We start from the raw sequence: 22278 nt of genomic DNA, 5'->3' as shown, positions 1-22278 counted from the left end.
GGAACAGTTTATTATTCTTTATGTAGCCACTTGTGCTCATTGGATAAACTAAAATATTGTAATATTGTAGTAATTGGATAACACTCACGTAGAGAAGTAAAAAGCCTTTAATTAGCTGGGCTAAATCATTAAAAACAATTAAAACTGTAGATCTACGCGTTTCGGCTACACAGCTTTCTTCAGGATACTGAAGAAATTACTCTGGTCTGGCCTCCTCCACTAACAGAGGAAGAGCAATTAAAAATATAGGATTGTCACTGCATTCTGTAGGAGCCATTTGTTGTATGGCAAAGTTTTTGTTGTCTACTGAGTGGCTCTGTGACTGTGAGTTTAATTAGAGCACCTGAGTTGGTGGAGTTGGTAATTGGGAAGCACACAATTTTTGAACGCACGGCAGGGTAGCGCACAGGTGGATTTTAATCTTATGCTGACTACAAGGTATGGCCACAAGAAGTTTTGAGACCATGTTTAATGGAGCACATGTAATAAAGAAAGACATTTATTTGCATCTACATCCGTCTGCATGGACTCTGTTTGTATACATTTTAAACTTGCTTACTCTTATTATCAACGGCAACGGCTTTGGAAAGCCATTACACATTCATTCAGCAAACATACAGTATAGCTTCATAAAGTCTTCAGATTCATTTTGTAATCCTGAAGAAGGTTGTGTAGCTGAAACACGTAGATCTACATTTATAATTGTTTTTAATGATTTAGCCCAGTGAAAGTCATTTTAGTTTACCACATAATGAGTATTTCATCTTCATATTTTTTTATGTTTGTTAGACCTTTTCTTTTCTTTTCTTTTCTTTTCTTTTCTTTTCTTTTCTTTTCTTTTCTTTTCTTTTCTTTTCTTTTCTTTTCTTTTCTTTTTTCTTTTCTTTTCTTTTCTTTTCTTTTCTTTTCTTTTCTTTTCTTTTCTTTTCTTTTCTTTTCTTTTCTTTTCCATATAAAATGTTTTACCTTTCCAGTTTGACTTTTACAATTCCATAACTCCACTTTAAAAATGTCATAGTTCTATATAGCCTTGTGCAAGAGCAATATGGCTTTTATTTTTCTGTTCACAAAACTAAGATAAGGGTTAATGAATGTTGAATACAAATTTCAGTCTTTTCCTGAAACCCGATTCATGCATAAACATGATGTGCTCAGCTGGATTACTGTAATCAATTTAAGATCATTAGTGATCAACAGATCAGCCAAGCATGTGATACACCTGATAATCTTATAGACTGAGACTAGTGCCTTTACTTACACTATTATCAACATGAATTAGTCATCTTTACAGACTTTGAACTCTCCATTTGTAATTATTAAGGACTTAATGTGAAAATTAAATCAAGAATGACCAGTTTCATCTTTGAAGCCCATTAACCAATACAATGAAAATATTTCATCTATTATAACAGCCTGATATGTGCTAAAGGTCCAACATATACTTTTGTCCAAAGTTATGATCTTCTTTTAGCAATTCTGTTACTTAAAGATATAGCTCGTGTTACATAAGCTCACTTACACAACCTTTGGAGTTAATGTACTGAGTGATGGGAGGACAGCCTCCAATAAAACCCAAATACTATAATTTCAAAGCCTTTTACATTGATAGTCAATGCAATATCTTGATAGTAAATGCTGTAAATCTAACATTTGTATGAAATATCCGTGTCTATGTTCCTTATAGGCACTGAGAATACATAGATACTGCTCTCAATTTACAAGGTCATAATAACAGTAGCTTTATGGAGCTGTTCAGCATTATTATAGATTATCTTCTTTAGTACATTGAGCTTTGATGCTAGGCCGTGGTTGCAGGAGGAAATTGTAGTCATCTTTATGGCTGTCTAACAGACACTAAGTCTTCCAAAACAGTCTATTGGGAGATAATCTCAAGGTCTTGAAATATTGTTTCTGAGCGCATGCACCCGCCAAGGAATCCTTGTGGAATTTAGTATTTCTACACGTGCTCTGGGTCATAATTCATGTCAAAGACAGCTGGGCATCTGCATTTGTCAAAGAAATGTCAGGGTTCTCCTGAGATTTTCTGATTATTACATGACATATCAATTAAACTCAACTGGACTTTAATTTGACAGTGGTCATATATGGCTTAAATCAAGATAATACCTTTAATGACAAACTTCCTTGTTCCTGAATATGACCTTTTATCTTTTTTTCAGTGACCCACTTATGGATTTTGACCTCAATAAAAGGCAAAGTCCATTCATTCTACATTATCATCTAGCTTACCCATAGTCATTTGTGCCATTTCTGAATAATAACATCTGGCAGGACATCAAGTTACAGCCTGAAAAGAAATATAAAGTAACAAACGTCATACGACTTATCTGAGATTCTAAGTTTACTCCAGTACAAATGAATTACTTACTAAAATATCCGACCTAATCATGTTACTAAAAAGAACATGATTTGATTGTTTTAACCCTTAAATGCATGAATGTTTCGACAATCATTATTACATATTCGGGTCTTTAGCTACCCGGATCTATATCTAACACGGATGGATCTCTACCTGTCGCGATAATATAAAACTCTCCTTATATTAGAGTAACAATAACAGAAGAATAAAAAAGCATTTTTGTTACCTTTTGGAGCTTGGAAGAGTTCGAGCAGATGTTTTATACCATCATCACTGTCCTTGTCTAAACTCAATTCCCACATTCAGCATCTGGCTCATTTTCGCCATCTCAAACATTATCTTAATACTATCTGTCACGGTGTGGTGCAGGCAGAAGACGAAAGAGAATCAAGTTCCAATGCAAACTTTTACTAACAATATAATATACAGGTACAGACAAGCAGAAGGTTCACACACACGTAGTAAGATGGAGATCGGAACATGAACAAGGCAAAACACAGGGCTTAAATACATGGGGAAACAGATCAGGGAAACGAGACACAGCTGACAAGACTAACAAGGTAATAGTTGAGACAGATGAGCTAGATGACCAGGGCAGAGCAGACAATGCAGGCGGCCAGGGTGGAGCAGGCTGTGCAGGAGGAGCCGACGGAGGGAGGAGCCATGATGAGCCATGATGGAGGCAGGGCTGACAACTCCAGGGGGCCAACTGACGGGGGCGGAGCAGGTGGGAGAGGAGACCAGGGTGGAGCAGGAGAGCCGACGAGCCCTTGCGACGCTGAGGATCCGACGGGACATGGCGAAGCTGCTGGCTCTGGCGACTGAGATGCAGGCAGGGACACCGAAGGGCACGGTGGAGACAGAGGGAGTGAGGACCAAGGATGAACAGAAGGGAGTGTGGAGTGGGAGTGTGGAGTCCTATGGAGTGGCTCAGGTTCTGGAACAGCCTCAGGCTCAGGTTCTGGAACAGCTTCAGGCTCAGGCTCAGGTTCTGGAACAGATTCCGGCTTGGGAACCAGCTCAGGAGCAGGCTCAGGAACAGATTCAGGCTCGGGAACAGATTCAGATACAGGCTCGGGAACAGAAGACTCAGGAAGGGCGGTCTCGGCAGGACGAGACTCTAAGACGGGCGGGCTAGGCGGGACGAGACTCTGGACGGACGGGCTCGGCGGGACGAGACTCTGGAACGGGGACTGGAACAGGTCTGGGAATATGAACAGTCCTTGGGGCAGGAACAAGTCTAAGGACTGGAACAGGTCTGAGAACATGGACAGTCCTTGGGGCAGGAGCAAGTCTAAGGACTGGAACAGGTCTGAGAACATGGACAGTCCTTGGGGCAGGAACAGGTCTAGGAACAGAACGGGGAACAGGAATCAGCATGGCGGCGGCCATCTTGGCTGAGGGCTCAAGCGGTGAGACGGCAGCCATCTTGGCTGAGGGCTCAGGCTGGGCAGGCATGACGTGAAGAAGCCTTGGGTCTGGCTGTGTTCTGGATCGGTGCACGATGCTCTCCAGACACCGGATGACGGTCTCCCTCCAGTCCAGTCTGGTGATGTCAGGGAGGTCGATGGGATGGTTAAGTGGCCCAGATCCGGAACAATCTGTTCCGTTGGGCGCTGGTGATGGCAAGGCGGAAAAAGTCCTTGATAAAGGAAAAAAAGTTTTGGCTCTCCTGAACCATGACGATAATTTTGACCCTGTCCGATCTTCTGTCACGGTGTGGTGCAGGCCGAAGAAGACGAAGGAGAATCAAAAGTTCTAATTTGACACTATCATTTTCAACATCTTCAAAATCAATATTTTGATCGCTGACAGCTTCTTCACCGGATCCACCATCAAGTGACAGAGACACTATATCTGATTGCGTTCAGTACTTGCTCTGCAGTAAATCTCTGAGCCATTTCAAATTTTGCTGATGATTCTTCCCATTCAGTTTTCTGCCTGCGGTAACTATGAGTGAAACGTCACTTCATCGTGTATCAGACATTGCCACCTTCTTGAATAAAGGTGAATTGCATGGATTACAGTACATTAAGTGACTGCATGTATTGCTTTAATAGCTGAATTATCAACATCTTCACAGTAATGCAGTACAAGCACAGTAAAAAATAAAGAAATTAAAAATGAAACGATATTTCAACAACAGAAATGATTGTGATACCAATTTACAGACACTACATTCACAGCGACTATAGTAAGCAAAGTTATAGTTATTTCAGCACCTTGGTCAGCACACCTGTCATATGAATTGAACAGACTTTTTCCACATCTTTTGATGCAAATATTTCTGTAATGGGGTTGAAGGCCTATAGCTCTATGCTCTTATATACAGTATATGAATGTTTAAAGTGGTAATAATCTCTCATTTTTCTCTTTAGAATGTTAAAGACTGAACTGAACATCAGCCGTTTCAATATAAACAGCTATAGCTTAGATGCTCAGACAGTGAAATCAATAGTAGCCAGCTCAATAGTAGTTCAGTACTATATTTAGGCCACAGAAACAGTCCTGCTTATTACCATTCTGTAAGCCTTATACATTTCAGACCTCATTTGGTTACATCTTTGTTAAACTCTCTTAACTTTAAATCAGCTTATATAGGCTTTGATCGTAACATGCAGGCCTACATGTAACAGAGCAACCTTTTTAGTTCTAATCATTGATTCTTTCAGACTAAACAAACAGTGTGACTTTTGGAACCATCGATCGGCACAGATGTCTGAACTGTCCTCTGTCGTTCTTTCACACTGTTGTTTCCAGAGCAGTTTAGGCACTCACTGCTGACAGATGTGGCATTAAAAATGAAATTTGTGATTTTATTATCCCTTGTTTTGGTGACTTGTTTCGCTGTGGAGGGTAAGTGCCTCAAAAACTGCTTTGTTATTATTAGACTGCTGGTTTATTCTCATTGACTTTCAGAAAAAATCCAATTTTATTGCGTTTTCCACAGACTCATGCACGGGACGCTGTCAGAGTGGCTTTGATCCTACAAAGAAATGCCAGTGTGACAGAATGTGCAAGTACTATGGAAGCTGCTGTGAGGATTTTGACAGCACTTGTCGGACAAAAGGTAAGAACTTGATGCACATTCAAATAGTAATTAATGTCAAACTTTTATTTTTGTATTTTAATGCACGCTAAGGTTCAAATGTTTGAAGTCTGAAAGATGTTTTAGTCTCTCATGCTCAACAAGGCTGCATTTATTTTATTAAAAATGATAGTAAAAACAACAGTAATATGTTGAAATACAAAAAAAAAAAAAAACGCTGTTTGGCATTAAATAAGCAAATGCTTAAGAGTCTATGATTGGATCATTATTGCAGTGATTATGATGTTTCTAACATGTTATATGTGTGGCAAAAGTTCTTCTAACCCTAATTGATGGAGTGTTTAGCTTTTCATTTCTTAAACAACCATGTAGAAAGACGTATCATGGTCATATTCCGGGAGATCTTGAAAAACATTTATGAACTATTGAGCTTGTTAAAGCTGAAGTGTGTTTTATTATATCTAGTTTTTTTTCTATAGTTTATTATGCATAGGCAGCTATAAGTCCAAAATTCATGGGATGATTTCCCTGAAAAGTGTAAACATTGTGGTACATACATTGCTCTGTTTGTTTGAGCAGTTTGAGCAGTCCTACACAGCAACACTGGCTAAACCACTGGTGTGAGATTGGGGAGGGGCTTTCTGTTATGACTGACCAATGGCAGATGAGGGGAGTGTGGTGTTTACAAAAAGGTTTTGCAACAACTATGTGCACTTTTGGCCCTTTGTGGACTAATAAACTTTTAAAACACACTTTTCACAGTCCCAAAAGTTATTTATTTATTTATTTACTAACAATTCAATATATACATGCATTACATGACAATTCTGTCTCTTTTATGTCTTTTCTGAAACATCATAAACATTAAATCTTCCAGTATCATTTTCTTGAATTATGCATTGTTTAATGGTGTTCCTTGATGGAAATGAAAATTATAAACATTTATGTATCCTAAATACACATAATTAAATAGCATTTTCAATCTTTTTGTCCTTTAACTTTTTTTTATTTTTAACTTAACTAAATAACAATACGAATTCTAAACATAAGACATAGAACATATACACAATAATTAAAGAGAGGAAAGAAAAAATTAAATAGACACTAAGCAACCAGAATGACAGTGTGACAAACCATTTCTGGTCCTATATAAGTGATATATTTACAATGATTCCTTGATTTTGCTGTTTCCTTCACACATCACATGTCTCTTATCTCAAACTTGCATTTCACAGACACTAATTATGTTCTTAGTCAAGAACTAAACTTTGATAAAACTTTATTACTCACAAAATTGTTTGTTGTGGAAGAAGTGACGACTATGGTAGGGGTGAACGAGGCTACTTGTTGTAACACACATGGTTTAAAACTTTCCACACATGCCTGCATTTCTGTATTTTCTAGTTGCCATATCAACACTATAAAAATAAAAAATTGTGCCAAAAATAAAAAAAAAATAAATCTTTGGAAGATATCACTGAACATTTATTTAACCATAACAAAAGTTAATAATTTTTCATCTCTGTTTTTTTGTGTTTATTTAAAATTAGACAAATCTGATATTATTTAAAGGGTTAGTTCACCCAAAAATGAAAATTCTGTCAGTAATTACTCACCCTCATGTTGTTCCAACCCCGTAAGACTTTCGTTCATCTTCGGAACACAAATTAAGATATTTTTGATGAAATCTGAGAGCTGGATCACTCCTCCTGCAGGCTTATGGACACCTTAACTTGCTGGCCCAGAAAATGTATTAAAGACATTGTTAATATAATCCAAGTGACTCCAGTGGCTCAATCTTAAGTTTATAAAGCGACGAGAATACTTTTTGTGCGCAAAAACAAACAAAAATAACGACTTTATTCCACTTTTCATTTCCTTCTCTCTGGACCTCGAGTTTTTTTTACGTAGTGTAATAGCGTAGCGCGTCTGTGTTGTACGTCACACGTAGGCTCACTATTGGGCGACTCTGGTCATGTGTGTGATGCGTGGTGACGTGAAACACAGACGCGCTACGCTTAAACACTACGTAAAAAGACTCGAGGTCCAGAGAGAAGGAAATGAAAAGTGGAATAAAGTCGTTATTTTTGTTTGTTTTTGCGCGCAAAAAGTATTCCCGTCGCTTTATAAACTTAAGATTGAGCCACTGGAGTCACTTGGACTATATTGACAATGTCTTTAATACATTTTCTGGGACAGCAAGTTAAGGTGTCCATAAGCCTGCAGGAGGAGTGATCCAGCTCTCAGATTTCATCAAAAATATCTTAATTTGTGTTCCGAAGATGAACGAAAGTCTTACGGGGTTGGAACAACAATGAGGGTGAGTAATTACTGACAGAATTTTCATTTTTGGGTGAACTAACCCTTTAAATTTAAATAAATCTGTTATTTAACAGTTAAGAGTTATTTAATGCTTCGCTACCCAGCACTACACAGGTTCAAATCCCAGTTGCGCAGATGGGGCATGTTGTAACATGTAGACAAAATATTTTAGTTTGTCTTGTATATATTTTTTTGATTAGATCAGATAACATTTGAAGCTGTCATATGGTCATGTTTGTGCCCCACCTATTGGACATGTTGTCACATTTCACTTCCATTACTTTGGTCTAAATCAAGAAAAAAAATATATATATACACTGAATTAATGAAACAAAACCACATAATTGTACTAGACGTGTGAAATGAATGCAGGAAAAATAAATACTCTGAACCTCAATTGAATTTACTCAAACGTGTTAGGTTATGCCCCGCTCTCCCCTACACTGAAAACTGAATCATTATTTCACTGTAAAAATGCGAAATATTGAAATGATATTTTCTGTCTTTGACTAGATCATAACAAGGCTAAAACATAAATGTATGTACATTAAGGCAGTAACAAAATATAACATGTTTAAGCACTTTTAAGACCCCAATACGCTTTATTGTGCTCTTCACTAAAATGTGTAACGCTTTTCCAAGAAAGACGAAGATGACTTCAAAATAAAATAAGATTTATTAAATAACTCAGATTAGTAATGCAAACAACGATCCAACAATACGAAACAGTGTGCTGTGCACTAATACCAGACAAAAAGTTATTCAAAATGAAAGGCTTAAATACACAAATTGTGATCAACAATAACACAGCTGTGCTCATTAGATGAATAACCATGACAACTGATAGATTGGCAGGAAACTGAACACAAGGAACACATGTGACCGAAAATAAACTAAAAGTCCATGATAATGAGACTCCCGGGAGGCGCAACCTCGTGCCAAAACAGAAGAGATGAGGGAGGGATCGAGGGGGCTTTGGAGGTGAAGGTGGGTGAGGAGAAGGTGAAGGGCTGGTGAAAGGGGCAGGCAGACGAAGATCAGAGTGGAGCAGGTGGTAATGACGGGAGGAGTGACCAGATAGTGCAGACCCAGAGCGCAGCCTGGATGAAAGCCCACGGCAGAGTCAATGGAGGGAGGAGCCAAGGTGTAGGATGGGCCGACGACATCCGCGGGATGACCGACAGAGACAGAGCCAATGTTAGGGGATCCCAGGGGGCAGACCGAGAGCTGATGGATGACACCCCTGGCTCTGGAGACCAAGGCAAGGGTGCGGCGATGAGTGCTCGAGGTGGATCCAGAGTGCCTGCGGGCTTAGGCGGAGTAGGTGCACTTGAGGACCAAGGTGGATACGGAGAGAGGGCGGAGCCCGCTGGAGACGAAGGGGTGGAGAGACAGAGTGGCGCGAATGGCTCGCAAGTCCGCGGCGCAGGCAGGGTGACGGCTGGCCAAGTGGAGCCAGAGGGATGAGGGTCTCTGGTGGAGCCGAGGGTGGGAGGAGCCATGGAGGCGCCGATAGGTCGACGGGCTGAGGTGGAGAGAAGGGATCAGTGGCCGGAGGCGTCAGAGGGTTAGACGAACGGCTGCAGGGAACCAGCTGAAGTGAGACTAAAGTGAGGCTGAGCTCTGCAGTGGAGGTGGGAGAGGGAGGCTGGGTGGGATCACTGATGACAATATAGTATTCATATGGGGTGATGACTCAGGCATCATGTAGGGCTGAATCAGTGACGATGAGGGGAGTACAGATAGCTCAGAGTGGGAGGCAGTTCCTCAGTGTCCCAGTCTATAAGCCAGTCCACTGTGTCAAGACTCCTACTGGGATGATAGTTGCCGGCTCACACCCCTGGTCAGACTCACGTTGGGGCTTTGGCTCCAGGGCGATATTTGGCGCTGTCATCACAGGCTCTGTCCTTGCGGCGGATGGAACCTCTCCGTCTACGGGGAGCTCTGGCGTTGTCGTCTCCGTGGTTAGGGGTGGTGGTGTGCTGGGCTCTGGGTCTGGATCGGAGGTAGACTCTCTCCAGACAGCCTCTTCCAGTCAAGTTCCGTGGTTTAAAGTCTCATTGAAGGCTGTCTTTAAAGCAAGTTGACTGACAAGTCCATTAGAGAAAACCCTTCACGGGCTAGGGTGGCGAACTTCGCTGCATAATACATTTGTGTTCCGGTATTCTAACGCTTTTCCAAGGAAAACGAAGGTGATTTCAAAATAAAACAAGATTTATTAAATAACTCAGAAGAGTAATGAAATTAACTATTCAACAATTCACAACAGTGTTCTGTGCACAAATAATACCAGACAAAGAGTGATTTAAAATGAAGAGCTTAAATACACAAATGGTAATGAGCCATTACAAACAGCTGTGCTTATTAAATGAATAACCATGAGAACAGGTGGGAAACTGAAGAAAGGAACACGTGACTGAAAATAACAAACTAAAAGTCCATGACAATGAAACAGAACGTGTTTAACGTGACAAAAAAAATATTAATCTAAAATCTGTTTCTTTTCACTAAAATCAACCCCTGCAGCAAACACACTTAAGGAAAAAATAAAATAAAATCTATTCTATAAATAACCCTAGCTCTTGACTTTATTTTGAAGAACCCTTTTTTAAAAAGGTTCTAAGGAGAAAAGTCTTAAAATAACGTTTACGAGCTGTTAATTTATAAAAATTTAGTTACGATTAAAAATGAACTTGAAAAAGTAATTAATTAACACTAGATCCATAAAATCATCCCATGATATGAACCCCTAAAAGGTTCTAAGTGCCTGACAGAACCATTTAAGGTTCTATATAGAACCTTTTCTTCTGAGTGTATAAAGTTCCTGAAATTCTGTTTGGTGAAAGTAGTACACATTTCACTTTTAACGTCTTAAAGAGAAACATTGTGAAAATGCTGTAGGCCTACTAATTGAATGTTAAATTGTTCCTCAGTTGCCCGTGGTGACATGTTTGATGTGCCCGAGGAGGATCTGACCTCTTCAGTGACACCGACAGAGGAATCGAATGTGACAGTCACCACCTCTCTGCCCCTCACCACCACAACTCCCACTCCTGTGTCTCCTACACTTCCACCTGATCCCGACGCCGTCACCTGTAGCGGTCGCACCTTTGACGCTTTCATGCAGTTGAAGAATGGCTCAATCTTTGCATTCAGAGGTGAGTTCAGAGGTTGAATTCAATCACTGTGGCTTTTTCTCAGTTCAAGTAGAGTTTTTCTACACAAGACTCTGTTCATTTGTGTTCCAGGGGACTATTTCTTTGAGTTAGATGACAGATCTGTCATGCCTGGGTATCCCAAACTCATCAAGGATGTGTGGGGCATCTCCGGGCCTATTGATGCTGCTTTCACGCGCATCAACTGCCAGGGAAAAAGCTACATATTCAAGGTCTGTTTATTGATTTTATTTAATATTAAAAAGGATATATTATGTTTTGTTACATTTTCAGCTTTCTTAAGTGTGTAATGTTTGAGCATGAAAAATGTCTGCAAATTTAGAAAGCACAAAGTCACTCCAAAGGGAGTTATTCTCTATATCAGTGCACACTGTTTCTGAACATCCTGAAATGCCTTGATAGGAGTTTTCTGGGAAAAAACACATCACAATATTCCTCATTTAAATAATTCCAGCCCAAGTCATACGCAAAAAAAGGGAGGAGGTCTGGTTGAGTTGCATTAGTAGTGTGCTGAAATTTGTGGTTATATTAAGGGGTGTGGCATTTCTGAAACATGCTTGAAGCGTTTGACCAATCAGAACACACTGTCCAGCTGACCAATCAGAGAACATTGTGCTTATCAGAAGGAGGGGCTTCATAGAGACAGGAACTATACAGAGCGTTACTGACAGACTGGGAAGAGTGGTCCTGCAACAATCTCAAATATGTGAAAAAATGTGTGTTTTTTCAACATTCAAGCATGAAAACCTATTTTAGTAGACCCCAAATACAAAATCAAGACTAAAAGGTCATACTATGTCCTCTTTAAGGGTTCAATGACTTGACACTCTTTAAATACATTTATTCAAAATTATATAAAAAATATAGCAATTCATACATACAGTAAAATGACTTTGACCTCATAGACCTCATGTCATAGAGATGACCCCTACATGGGTCAATAAGAATTCTAAAATATCAGATAATTTGAGTTTTTTTTTACAAGGCTAGTTCAGGTTGTAAAATGTCATGTGGTGCGACTCTCCAAAAAAAAAACGTAAAAAAAATAATAATTATGGTTTAAGAGAAATATGTTATTATTTTTTACGTGATGGTCACAGTGCCATTTTAGAATCATTAAAATCTAATAAAAAACAACAACAACAACATTAAAACACATATTTAATATTTTATTACAAATGGTATACAATATTTTAGAGTGCATTTCTAAGAGCATGGCACATTTGTTTTTAACTAGATTTTTTTTAAACCATAGTTTATTTTTAATCAATATTTATTATAGACACTCATATATGTCACTGACCAAGAAGCTAGTTTGACAGAAATTAAAATATTTAGAGCAAAATGTCAAAGGTTATGTAACTTCATATTGAACTGCAGGGCAACAAGTACTGGCGTTTTGATGGAGACGTCTTGGATGAAGATTATCCAAGAGATATATCTGTGGGCTTCGAGAAGATTCCAGATGATATTGATGCTGCATTTGCAATCCCAGCTCCAAGTCATCATGGGAAGGAAAAAGTGTATTTTTTTAAAGGTATGTGAAAGTCAAATGAGGGTCATAATAGAGTGCTGCGGTGATGGTGTATTTTTTTGAAGGCCAAAACCTGGAAATTTTAGCACTTCCGGTTCCATCCTCCTGAAGTCAATGGGTTTTTTTAAATAGGTTTTTGGTGAAACACCTGAAATAAGGTCTGTGGTTAACACAAGATCAAGATATTTTCACATCAGTAAACTTCCTTGTGATTTTTTTAAAAGCTGTTACTTGCCAACAAGTGGCTAAATGTCTAAAACGTCAATAAAAGTCAAACTTTTTTAAAATAAAGACTGAAAAAGTTGTCGGAATCTTAGGCTGTGTTTAAAATGGTCCCTTATACCCTAAAATAAGGCACTATTTGGGGGAACAGACATTTGTAGTGGTGTCTGAAACCATAGTGGAAGTTATCGAGTGCACTTATTCAGTCCCACAATGCACTGTAATAACGAGTGTACAACCGATGTATGCTCAATGGCTAGAGAATGCCCATAATGCACTGTGAGATTCACACAGAATGAATTCCAGCATCTTACCAGAACATGGCGGCCGCAGCTGAATCATCCATCCATCCATCCATCCATCCATCCGTCCGTCCGTCCGTCCGTCCATCCATCCATCCATCCATTCATCCATCCATTCATTTTCCAAACTGCTGGTCTAATGTGGGTACAGTGTAATATCATAGAGGTATAAATTCCTTTTAAGTGATTATTAAATAGTTTAATTAAGGTTTATACATAGTTTCCATGACAGAGTTTAAGATAAATATTTTCATTACTGCTGGAGCTGTTTCAAATTGTTATTAAACTGCAAGCACAAACTATGCAAAAGCTACAGGCCTTCACTCACTCATTTTCATTCACTCCTTCAAGTGGACTATATTAGTGGGCTAATGTAGGGAATAGTGAATGAGGGAATAGGGAGCGATTTCGAACACAGCCTCAGTGATGGTGACATTGAAGTCATTCAACCATGCAGTTAGTTCATAGCCTACATTTAGCTTTTTCCTTCTGTCGGTTGTATTTAGGGCAACAAAAGTTGTGTTCATTATCATGATGAGCATTTTCAGCAACAATCTAAAAGCCAAAGGAAAATCCTATTGGGTTTTTGTTGAGGGAATCAGTTTGATGCTAACTTAACGGTTGGCCTTCAAAAATACGTCATCATTGCAGCACTGAAATATGGTTATTCACCTTATTCAACGTTTAATGTTTTCCTTTGTCCCACAGGGGACCAGTACTACCAATATGAGTTCAAACACCAGCCTTCCCATGAAGAATGTGTTCGTATGACCAAGTCTTCACCTTCTGTCGCCTTCTCACGTTATACAAACCTGTACTGTGACTTGGATAGCGTGTTTGCTCAGCTCTTTCAAGGCAGTAAGTTTGCATGCATACCTTGTTAAACAGATGGTTCAATAAATGCAATTCAATAAATTCCCTGTCCACCCAGTTCAAGGGCATCACAAAGGGCCGCGCTTCATTTCCAAAGACTGGATTGGCATCAAACCTCCCATAGATGCTGCAATGGTTGGCCGACTGTATGTAAACCCTGGTCCTTCACCATCTCCAGCCAGCAGCCTGAGCAGAGGCCGAACCGGCAGGAGAAAGAAGACCAGGGGTCGAGGAGCCAGAGTGAGCCGCTCGCTGTACTGGGAAGACTTTGGATTGGACTATGAGGAAAGGTTTGTTAATGTTAAGGTTTGTTGAGGTTTGCTGAGAGTATATTTGTGCAGTAGATGTATTGATCATTTATCAATATGCGTTATATAGGTATCATGGAGCAGAGAAGAGTAGAAAAAATCAGAAAAAGGGCCGTGGAAGACGTCCATTTTTCTTTGACATGAGCTACGAGCCGATGGACTACATGGATGTGGAGGTCGTCCAAGAGAAGGCCACACCTGTGCAGAACGTCTTCTTCTTTAAGAAAGGTATTTCAAGTCATGATAATCTTCTGTTCATTCTGTTAGGATGAATCCAAAACATAAAGTTTCCTTTTAAGGTGCACTCTGGAAGGTGGGTGGGAAGGTGGGCAAAAACAAAAAATTATATAAAGTTATAATTTTTATAATTTTATAATTATACTTAATTATAAAAGTAAGGGGCTATTTTATGATTCAATCACAAATGAATGACTCTTGTGCCCGACGCAAATCTAAAATGGGTTGGTCTGAAGTAGCTACATTACTCATAGGTGTGGTTTGGGTGTAACGTGAAATAAACCAATCAGAGCATCATCTCACATTCCCTTTAAGAGCAGGCGCGTTTGTTCCATGGCGGATTGCTATTATAACGGCGGATTTGGCAGGCGCACGCCAGGCGCGGTTCACAGCCGAGGACCAACGTTCTCATCAGGGCCGTAAAAGACAAGAGAAGTGACATTGTATGGGGGTGGGAGAAACCCATCGAAATAAACTTCAGTTAAACAGGCGTATAATAATTTGGGTAAATGTGTAAACTAGATTTACGCCTATTTTTTCACATCTTCATGGACACAACAATGATTTTCCTCGTGTGGAATATTTTTCCTTGTAATTATGTATGATTTGCAAAAATATCAACTGCTGCGTCTGTGTAGATGAGATAAGCAAAGTGTATGCGTATTGTGCACACGCTACATTATGGCCAAGCATGCGCCCTTAAAATAGTATCTGAACACGCCACTGACTGTTTTCCCTGGTCTGTGGCGGAATTGTTTTCTGGAACTGCAAAATAGCACCAGGGAACATCACTTTGCGCCGGAACACGCGTCCTCTTTTCGCTGAACTGCCCCCGGGAGTGCAAGTTCATTCCTTAATTTACAGACGTGCGTCTGTGGAGGGACAAGTCCGCTGTGCGTCAGGTGCAAATAGGAATGATACCTGCGTCAGTGTAAAAAGTCAATTGCGCTGGGTGCAAGATAGGGCCCATAATGTTACAAAAGTAAGTGCTGTTCTTTTGATCATCAAAGAATAAACAAACAATTAGTCCAAGAATCCTGAAAACATTTATCACTGTCTCCACAAAACTCAGAAGCAGCACAACTGTTTCCAATATTGATATTAGGCCTATTGGTAATCAGAAATGTTTCTTGAGCAGCAAATCAGCATATCAGTAATGACTGGAGTAATGATGTCTTCAGTGATCCCCCTCCCCCCACCCCAAAAGAAAGAAAGTAGTGCACATGTTGTTTTAGTGGCAATAAAACACATTGTATTGATATATTTTTCAACGTTTGTATTAATATTGTGGCATTGCTCCTCTATAGATAAATACTACAGGGTGGACCTGCAGACCAAACGCATTGACTACGTAAACCCGCCTTACCCAAGATCCATTGGCAAATATTGGTTGGGATGTAAAGAAAAAGACATGTCAGAAAAAAGATAAGAAACAAGGTTTCCATATATGCGTTAATAACAAAGATTTTAATGTCATTGTCTAATTAGAAGTCATTTATAAGGATTAATCAGTACTATCAATATAGTTCTCTAAGTATTCCTGATGTGTTACAGTTATATCTGACAATGGTTTTGCATGCATTAGAACAAAGCTTCTGATCAACGTATTACTATGAATCAATATAATATGATATTTAATTAACTCATGAACTGTTCTTGTTATAAGTATAAAACTGCTGAATAATAATAAACTTTCTGTCCAATGCAACCAGTATTGTCGTATTTTCACAATGTTTTTATATATGCCTTGGCTTGTCACCACTGGTGGAATGGAATATATATTTTTTCTAATGAACCTATAAAAAAATTAGAAGTCTCAGTCTAATATATGGTATATCTTAAAACAATCTGGAAAGTTAGTGTAGAGGAAGTGTAAGTGTAAGTTCCATTTCACATCCTTCATCTCTTTTTCTCTCTTTCCCAATGATAAGTGCATCCTCTAGTGGCATAAATGAGTGTTTCACTCACAGAGACAAGTATGGCCACATAAAAGTGACTGAGTGTGGCAGTATAGTATTGAGCTATGAGCAGTGTTGGGGAAAGTTACTTTGAAATGTAATGCATTACAATATTGCATTACTCCCTAAAAAGTAACTAAACTACTTTTTATGGTATGATTACTTTTTTCATCTCGGCTGAGCTTGCTTGCTTGTTTGTTCTTCAGCTATAAAAACAAAAACAAATGAAACACAAATGTAATGTTTACTCAGTTTTGCCTTATCATTTTGGTTGAATTGGATCATCGAAGGTCAGCAGCAAAGAAAAAGACATGCACTTCTGAGCATATTCATTCACTGAAACCAGTTGCCCAACAACATAAGAGTTTATTGAAACATTGAAGTGAAGTGTTGGATTTGTAAGATGTTTTACATTGATAACATTCAAACTTAGTAAGTTCAGGCGAAGTGAAAAAAAAATGGTCAAATTTCCACATTTTAAAAACCCTCCTTCAAATTGTGAGTGCTATTGAAACAAAGATTATTGACTAAAGATTTGTATTGTAAATGAATATTTAATATTTACAATATTTACAAGACAAGGGACACCTGTGAACAATGAAACAATGAACCAATGACAACATGACACATCAGACAAGGGAACACATGGCAGGATCACATGACTAACAGGGAATCACATGACAGACATGGAAACATGACATGAACATATGGGGCGCCGTTTGTAAAGCGACTCACGCTGAAAATAACAGCAACATTTTGTCACATTTAGCTTCAAACAATGTTTAAAAAACTGGTACGAATTTTTGACGTCACTTTTTACCACATTTACAACAATATTTGTCAACTTAGAGATATTTTAAATAGTTAAATCTAAATATTAAATGTTACACCTAAATGTTAAATGTTAAATCTAAATGCTAAATATAAGTCTAAATGTTAAATCTAAATCTAAATGTTAAATCTAAATGCTAAATATAAATATAAATCTAAATGTTAAATATAAATATTAAATCTAAATCTAAATGTTAAATCTAAATGTTAAATGTTAAATCTAAATCTAAATGTTAAATCTAAATGTTAAATCTAAATCTAAATTTTAAATCTAAATGTTAAATCTAAATCTAAATGTTGAATTTAAATCTAAATGTTAAATCTAAATCTAAATGTTGAATCTAAATGTTTCGGGTGAAACTAAATATTTAACTAATATGCAAATTCAAAATGCCGGTAACAGGAAGTGCCAAAATAAAAGCTCGAGGTGGTCAGTGTGTGTTTATAGCATGGTTTATAGTGTCAAATAACGAATAAAAAACCATCTCATCCGAGGAAATGGACTCTTGGACATGGATTATGGTGATAATAACTACCTAAAATAATAAACACGTTTGGAGAAACTTTATTTGAAGAGTAGGCTAGTGTCACTTTTATGAAAAGTGCGGGACTTATGACCTGTAGCCATAATAGCCAGCCACTAGGGGGCTCACTTTGACTGAATGTCATGTTATTACTCTCATCACGAAACTCTACAGTTTCTCCAAACGTGTGTATTATTTTAGGTAGTTATTATCATTATATTATAGTTATTATTATGAGATGGTTTTTATTCGTTATTTGACACTATAAACCATGCTATAAACACACACTGACCACCTCAAGCTTTTATTTTGGCACTTCCGCTTACCGGCATTTTGAATTTGCATATTAGTTAAATATTTAGTTTCACCCGAAACATTTAGATTCAACATTTAGATTTAGATTTAGATTTAACATTTAGATTTATATTTAACATTTAGATTTAGATTTAATATTTATATTTAACATTTAGATTTATATTTAACATTTAGATTTAGATTTAATATTTAGATTTAACATTTAGATTTAGATTTAGATTTAACATTTAGATTTAGATTTAGCATTTAGATTTAATATTTAACATTTAGGTGTAACATTTAATATTTAGATTTAACTATTTAAAATATCTCTAAGTTGATAAATATTATTGTAAATGTGGTAAAAAGTGACGTCAAAAATTCATACCAGTTTTTTAAACATTGTTTGAAGCTAAATGTGACAAAATGTTGCTGTTATTTTCAGCGTGAGTCGCTTTACAAACGGCGCCCCATACGAACAAACCCAAAACGTGACAATTAGAAAGAAAGAAAGAAAGAAAATGTAACAAATACATAACAACAGTAACAATAAAACCCAGGACATATGTAACGAAAACAGGACAGATAAAATAACATAAAGAAAAAAGATAAATACAATTATACAAGGTTAAACACTGAACGTAATCTTTGACTTATATAAGACTTATGACATATATAAGGCGTTGTGTGTTCTTTCCTATCCGATACAAAGATTATATGAACAAGTCAACTCATGAATGATATTTTAAGATCTGTTTTACAACAGAATTGAATTCTGTTTGCACTGATTCTGTTATTTTCCTGTTTACCGTGAAGCCTCTTTGAAACAATCTGTATTGTAGGCTACAAAGCGCTATATAAATGAAGGTGACTAACAAGAACATTACAATGAACACAAATTTGAAAATCTCACTACAAAACAGTCCAGAGTTGAAGACAATTGATGATAATCCTACTCTGTCTGTTACACTTCCTCACACCTGAAATCACTGATCGAGTGAATCTCCTGAACTTCTCCGATCTACAGTAGATCATTTCTAATCCATTTATGTTGTGACATCTGCTCTAACGTGGGCCGTTTCGTTGGATCCCGGGCTAGGCACTGGCTAATCAGATCCCTGTATTCTGTACAAAGGTTAATAAGGAGAGAGCTGGTTAGTCATGTGACTTGGAATCTATGAAAACAGCATCTAAAACGTGATTAATATAATGTATAAAATGTTCCTTATCTTTAACTTTAAAAGTGAAGTATGTCGTTTCTGTGACACTAGTGGCACCAAGCAGAATTACAAAATAAAGCATATTTTCCAAAAAACCTTGCAAAGGCCCCTTTCGTGCATCACGTCTTCCCCAACTTAAACATCACAAACCCAGCTCTTACTGGTTCTTGTGAAGGCATGTTTCAGGTCCAACATATTAGAAATACTTTAAGCTGTGTTGCATTTGTCTTTATGAAAATGTGTCTTTCTGAACGGGTGCACTCTTAGAAAGAATGTGTCAAAAATGACACAACCTGTGTTAAATTTTAACACATCCGTGGGTGAGCTCCAGGACTACTAGATTTGTGTTAATTTCAACTCATTCACTGTGTTAATGAGTTTAACACACTAAATGTGTCAGAAAGGTTAACATAAAAGATGTGTAAACATGTGTAAAATATGTGTAAAAGATGTGTAAACATGTGTAACATTACCACATTATGTGCTATCCTTGGCTACACACACTGTGTTAAGAAAGGTATCTAAAATCCTAAATCCTAAACAAAATAAGCATTTGACAAAATAAAGTCTGTGGTTGATTATCTTATTTATTATGACTGACATATCAACAATTAAATTCAATCCAGAATAGAACAATACAATTTAAAGCAGTCAAAAAGGAAATGTCCAACATAGGATAAAACAGTTATTTTCTCAATCTCATTAGGTAACATGACACACTTCCCCACCTTCAAAATAATTTCACTTATTTCCAAAACATTTTTGGCTTGATGTACATTGGTGGCCAAGTTTAGAAAATATTAAGCATTTTAATGTTTTTGAAAGAAATCTCTTATGCTCACCAAATATTTTATTTGATACAAAAGTACAGTAAAAACAGTAAATATTGTGAAATATTATTACAATGTAAAACAGCTGTTTTCTATTTGAATATATTTAAAAAATATTTTATTCATGTGATCAAAGCTGAATTTTCAGCATCATTACTCCAAGTTTTCAGTGTCACATGATCCTTCAGAAATCACTCTTATACGATGATTTGATGCTCAAGAAACAGTTCTCATTATTAGTATCAATGTCTGGACCACCCAAGAGGACGTTTGACTGACATGTAACGCAACCAATCACAGTTCGTTTTGTTCTGCGTCATGTTTAGGGGCGTGATAATATATGATGTTGATGTCCCTACAATAACAGACTGGCTGCATCTAATAAATTATTCATTCAAGAACGTTAAACAATGGAGCCGCGAACTTCAAGTACTTTTGAAAATCCAGTGTTTAGTTGATCCTGGTAAGCGCTCATTGTCACAGTTGTAAGCACAATAGCATTCTTCTTCCACGAGGGGTTTTGGTGTCACGGCATTTGTTTCCAGGCGAACCGATAAAGAACACGACACTCACATCTCCCGAACATCCTGTAGAATTCAACCAATCAGATCGCGACTTTGAAACTCCTGAAGTGTTTCCAGAAAAGTGTGACATATGCATCAGTCCCCTGTTTCCTGGATGCAAACGTGTCCACCAACACAAATGTGCTCAGTTCTTCTTCAGAGAAGATCGCAGTTCCAACACTATATAAAAATATAATAGGGAGAGAGAGAGAGGAGAAAATTACACAAGCATCAAATTGTTTTTAATCTCCATCATACTATAATTCAGAATATATATATTTGTAAGTAACACCCTTTTGTCAGCACATTCAAACATTTCAGTTGAACTGTAAACTAAATTATGCCAGATTAAATTTTAATACTTACATTTCCTTAATTCTCTCCAAAAATGCTGAGATTCGTAGGCTTAACTGCAATCAGGGATTTAGGCTAGCCAATTTCAACTTGTTTGCAGTGAAGGGACAGCTGTTTGAGACAAATACACAGTAAGATACATGATGCAAGAAATCCCCATGTGATGATCTTTTTCTTTCCCTCAGTAGTTAACCTACCTGTGCGCTGATAGGCTATGCTTATTAGGCACCTTCCTGGTCAGGTCGGACTCCTTGGCCTAATAATAGATCAAATAAATGCAAAAATAAAAACTTAAGTTGTTTAGAATCCTTGATTTGATATGAATTAATGATTTAGTGAGTTTTACTGCAATGCTTACCTGAATAAATTAAATCTGGTGAGACTGAACACGGTGGTCGGTGGAAAATGGTCCATCTTCTGATTGGTTCATTTGCTGTGTAATAAATATTAGACATAATGCAAAGGTCACTTATTTTATATAAAGTTAGCACATGTAACGTTATTGTATGCTAACAGTTAACGTTACCTAGCCTGCACATCACTCAAGAGCACTTATGACATATTGCTAATCATTTCAGCAAACTTTCAAATCCACTACTACGATTACATTTTATACGTAACGTTAATCAAATTAATAAAGAGTAGACGATTTTTAAAACACCCTTACAAATAACATTTTGTGTATTGTAAATCGAGTAGCACTGTAAGTTACAATCTAGGTGCGGTCACGTTTAGCTACCATTGCTTGGCGAAATTTTGCGTGTAAAATCCATTAATAAAGGTCTCTTCATTATCTGGAATTTCGTGTGAAAGTGGAAAAAAATTATGCCGATTTTGAATCGGGGTTTCCACGCAAATTCGCAGCATTGGTCAACATAAAGCTGCTTGGTTTAGCCGTTCTTCACCTAACTTTAACTGCTAACGTTACACTATGACAAAAGTCGAGTTTTTTGCCCGCAAAATCTCGTCGTAACCTAGCTTTTAAGCCAGTATTAAAATAACAGTAGCAGGAAATATTGTTTTTGAAAATGAACATGAGTAAAAAAAATAATTCAAGTACAGCTTACCTCATGACTTTGAGCATCACCGGCGTGATTCGGCGCGAATCATCTCCTCCCTGGTAAAGAGGTGGTTTTCACGAACAGTTTTGACGCGAGGGGTAGTCGATAACGAAGTGATAAGGTACATGTTTTATTTTCAACAATATAGTAAAAACAAAATAGTTGCTGTCGTTAACAGACTTTTATCTACTAACGTTAACGTTACTGAACTGCAACTGACTGGAACTGGATTATGTTCAC

General features: G+C 37.5%; 1 protein-coding gene and 1 long non-coding RNA gene across 2 annotated transcripts; one reads left to right on the top strand and one right to left on the bottom strand.

Annotated features, from left to right (window-relative positions):
• The first annotated feature begins 5129 nt into the window (after positions 1 to 5129).
• On the top strand, positions 5130 to 16113 carry vtnb (vitronectin b). The gene is made up of 9 exons (XM_081390584.1): positions 5130 to 5236; positions 5331 to 5450; positions 10685 to 10909; positions 11000 to 11139; positions 12308 to 12464; positions 13694 to 13843; positions 13917 to 14148; positions 14237 to 14394; positions 15711 to 16113. The coding sequence occupies exons 1-9, from the start codon at positions 5182 to 5184 to the stop codon at positions 15830 to 15832; spliced, it is 1359 nt and encodes a 452-aa protein (XP_081246710.1). The 5' UTR covers positions 5130 to 5181; the 3' UTR covers positions 15833 to 16113.
• Positions 16114 to 19872: 3759 nt separating this feature from the next.
• Positions 19873 to 21421, bottom strand: LOC308705143. Its single transcript, XR_014031880.1, has 4 exons — positions 21336 to 21421; positions 21175 to 21233; positions 20990 to 21088; positions 19873 to 20803 (listed from the first exon to the last, which is right to left on the bottom strand). It is a non-coding gene; the product is annotated as an uncharacterized lncRNA (long non-coding RNA).
• Positions 21422 to 22278: the final 857 nt, after the last annotated feature.

The sequence above is a fragment of the Scardinius erythrophthalmus genome (assembly GCF_964197995.2).
Source record: "Scardinius erythrophthalmus genome assembly, chromosome: 17".
Taxonomy (NCBI): Eukaryota; Metazoa; Chordata; class Actinopteri; order Cypriniformes; family Leuciscidae; genus Scardinius; species Scardinius erythrophthalmus.
The sequence above is the reverse complement of the archived record's forward strand: the minus strand, read 5'-3'. Positions and strand labels throughout refer to the sequence as shown.